At 38.5% G+C, this 3,825-nt stretch overlaps 1 protein-coding gene across 1 annotated transcript; it reads right to left on the bottom strand.

Moving 5' to 3' along the window:
• Window positions 1-200: 200 nt before the first annotated feature.
• Or51q1e (olfactory receptor family 51 subfamily Q member 1E) lies at window positions 201-1,148 on the bottom strand. Its single transcript, NM_001000162.1, has one exon. The coding sequence runs from the start codon at window positions 1,146-1,148 to the stop codon at window positions 201-203; it is 948 nt and encodes a 315-aa protein (NP_001000162.1).
• Between the last annotated feature and the right edge of the window lie 2,677 nt (window positions 1,149-3,825).

Below are 3,825 nucleotides of genomic sequence, written 5' to 3'. Positions count from 1 at the left end.
AAAAAGAAAAGAAAAAAAATCTCTTTAATTTTCTAGTCAGGCAAAAATGTCTCTTGTATTTGCTGGGAATATCTATAAAGCACTATTCCACTTCACATTCTTTCTATGCTTACTATGCACAACTTTATAGCAGTAATGTTTATGCTTGACCCCATGTTATTTATATATAAAATTAGTCTTTTCAATATGAATTTCAGTCTTCAGTGAACCTTTCTTTGAAAGAGAAGGTGAGTGATTCCCTGGCGAATCTGTTTGGTCTTTGCACTGTAAATGATGGGATTCATCACAGGAGGTGCCAGCAGGTAGATATTGGCCATGAGAACATGGACCAGTGGAGAGGCATGCTTGGCAAAGCGGTGAGTCATAGACACACCAACCATGGGTACATAGAGTACCAGGACTGCCAGTATGTGGGACAGACAGTTGTTGAGAGCCCGGAGTCGATCAGCCCAAGTGGCTGTGTTAAAGATACTTTTCAGGATAAGTGCATAGGAGAGTACAATGAGCAGAGGGTCTAATACAATAATGAGCAGGACCAGAGCAAATCCATACCAACTGTTGACCCTGATGTCAGCGCAGACCAGGTGAATCATATCCTGATGGAGGCAGTAAGAGTGAGAAAGAAGGTGGGAATGGCAGAAGGGCAGGCGCTTGAGCAGGAAAAGGGAGGGAAGAACAGCCAGGACACAGCGGCAAATGATGGCCAACCCTATTCTACCAATGACCTCACTGGTGAGGATGGAGGCATAGTGGAGTGGGCGACAGATGGCCACATAACGGTCAAAGGACATGGCCAATAAAACAGATGACTCCATGAAGGAGAACCCATGGAGGAAGAAGAACTGTGCAAAGCAGGCCTCAAAGCTGATTTCCCGAATGTTGAACCAGAGAAGCTGCATGACAGTAGGGAGTGTGGTAAGAGTGAGGCCCAGGTCAGTGAGGGCCAGCATGGAGAGGAAGAGGTACATGGGCTGGTGGAGAGATGGCTCTGTGCGGATGACAGTGAGGATGGTGGTGTTGCCCATGATGGAAATGGTGTAGAGGCAGAAGAAGGGGATGGAGATCCAGAGATGGATAGCCTCAAATCCTGGGATGCCCGTGAGGATGAAGTAGAAAGGATCATGAGTAGTGTTAGTTACTTCTGACATACTTGATGGATGCAACATACAGAATCTGTAATCCACATTAAAAAGAGCATCAGTATGATATCATTGTTCATTCAACCAGTATAATCAAAAAGCATAAGTTACGGATTGCTCCTGAGAAATTCAATAGAGTTATTCAACAGGCAGCATGTGAACACTGAGGATTCTTCTCCTATAGATTTTTATTCAAGACAAACTCATTTATTTCAACTTGTATTTCTTCAGCTGTGTTTTAAAAAGTAGCTCTATATTTTCTCTGGTAGGAGATACTCTGTTGACTGTTGCATATGTACCTATATGTACATACATTTTGCTAACTGAAATTGATCTTATTAGAATTTAAACAAGTAAACAAAGAAAACCAACAATTTTTATCTCTGTTCTACCTGAGCAATATCACAGAAAGATGATTTGTTTAGTGCTCTGTGACATTTTAGTGTTAGTAGAGTAATGGGAAGTGAATCCAAGACGAAGTGTTCTGAGGGAAGAATTAATGAGCAACTGTGGAGAGCTTTGATAGATTAAGGAGTCTCAAAGGGCTCTACACTGCTTCTAGAGGATGAATATAGATCTTATTCTGTAAATCTAACCAATGAATGGGTCTTAATTTTTGGAACGTTCAATGAATAAAAATAGATATTTTTATCATGACCCTACAAATATTTAATTATTTCTCATAATTATACCACCTCATGTCCCCTGAGAGATCTATAAATCACAAATTTACAACTCTGGGAAAATTCACCTAAGAATTTGAGCAGTAGTAGGTATAGCAACAGCAGCAGCAGCAGCAGCAACAACAACAACAACATAAAATTGGATGAAATAGAAAAAATAAAAACAGAAATGAATTTCTTTCAATTAGGAAAAAATAATTAAAATATCTACAAGTTTTTTCCCTTTAAGTCAGTATAATTTAAAATCCAGAAACTCTGCTCCATAAAAAAAATAAATAAATATTTAGGATGAAATTTTCATAAGAAAGAAAATTATGCAGAATTTATAGACACAAGTAAGAATGACCGAGAGAACGGTAAGCAGTAAGAATGCCCATAAACCACAAATCAAAAGGCAAGTCACCATAGCTAAGGTTTTTGAAGATCTCCTAGTTCGAAGTATTAATAATCCACATTAATAGATTCATTGTTAATATTTAACAACTTAGAAAACATTTGAAGAAAAGCATTTAAATTACAGATGTGGTTGTTATTTGTAAAAGTATAAAAGAAAGAAATCTGAGATGAATCATGTTGGATCCTCCATCCCTTAGCACTTTTCAAGGACAAGATTGTTTGCCAACCAGGAAATAAGTTGATTCTTAAGGCTATCTAGCCTGATTTGAGTAGAACAGTGCTGACTCAGGCTTTCTTCCTTCCTTCCTTCCTTCCTTCCTTCCTTCCTTCCTTCCTTCCTTCCTTCCTTTCTTTCTTTCTTTCTTTCTCTCTTTCTATCTCTCTTTCTTATTTATTTATTTATTTATTTATTTATTTATTTATTTATTTATTTATTTGAGACTGAGGGTCTCTGTGTAAATCTGGCTGTCCTGAAAGTCAATTTATAGTTGAGACTGGCCTTGAATTCACAGAGATCCTCCTGTTCTCTACGTATGAAGTACTAGGATCAAAGGTGTGCACCACTACCACCTGACTCCCAGGCACTTTTGAATAGAGGTTGATGTAGACTCAATATCTCTTTCCTTTTTCTAGATGCTAGACATACATTCACACATTTTCTGTTTAAACATATATGATCTTTTCCTCTGTTTTCATATTTCTGCTTCCTTTGATTGGTCAGTGCAAATAGTCACAGGAATATATTTCATTTTGAAAGATTTATATTTATAAGATGATCGAACTCAGTTAAGAAAAACCTGAGAGTGACAAGTTCTATGCTGAAGACCATAGAATGCCAAGAGATCATCAGGCTCTTTGATTTGGAAACCCTTTATGAAAATTGCAAGATAATCTCTCTGAGATGACAGTGTATTCAACAGTAGGATATACCTTAATTTCTACAGTAATCACTTGAAAACCTTCTATTTGGCCTCATATGTAGAATGTTTGATGGTGTTGTAGTTAAATACAACCAGGATAGTCTGTGTAGTAAGCCAATAGTCACTGGGGATGGCAGAGAACAGGAGAGAACCATGACATATATAACTTCCACGTTATACTTGCATGTGCCTGCACAAGAATGTGTGCAAACACACACACACACACACACACACACACACACACACACACACACACACACACACACCAAGGTTGAGAATATGGTATGGAAGCCAGGAAATCTTAGGAAAGTAATCTGCTGGGTTCTCTGTAGTTTGAATAACAATTTGAAAGGGTGGGAAAAGGGTTAAGTTGGGACACCAGCATATGCTATGAATATGAATCCTCTAGGCTCTACAGAGGTGGGCCTGGTTGTAGGTATTGTGGGAACTGAGGCAGAAAGGAAATGAATTGCTATGCCTTGGAAAGAGAATGGAGCTTTCACAAGACCTTAAGCCAAGGAGAGACACTATTAGCACAGGTGTTAGCAGAGGAGCTGTGGGGAGGAGGACCTCTGGAAAAAGGATTAAATCAGTGGATAGCACACTTTGTGAAGGTGAGAATATATTTGTGTGTGTCTACAAATTTGTGAGAGCGTGTGAATACAGGCATGCAAATGAGTACATGTA

Source organism: Rattus norvegicus, chromosome 1 (genome assembly GCF_036323735.1).
Source record: "Rattus norvegicus strain BN/NHsdMcwi chromosome 1, GRCr8, whole genome shotgun sequence".
NCBI lineage: Eukaryota > Metazoa > Chordata > Mammalia > Rodentia > Muridae > Rattus > Rattus norvegicus.
The sequence above is the reverse complement of the archived record's forward strand: the minus strand, read 5'-3'. Positions and strand labels throughout refer to the sequence as shown.

What these genes read in the sequence shown, in the direction of transcription:
- Or51q1e (NM_001000162.1), bottom strand. Translation starts at nt 1,148, where the DNA reads ATGTCAGAAGTAACTAACACTACTCATGATCCTTTCTACTTCATCCTC.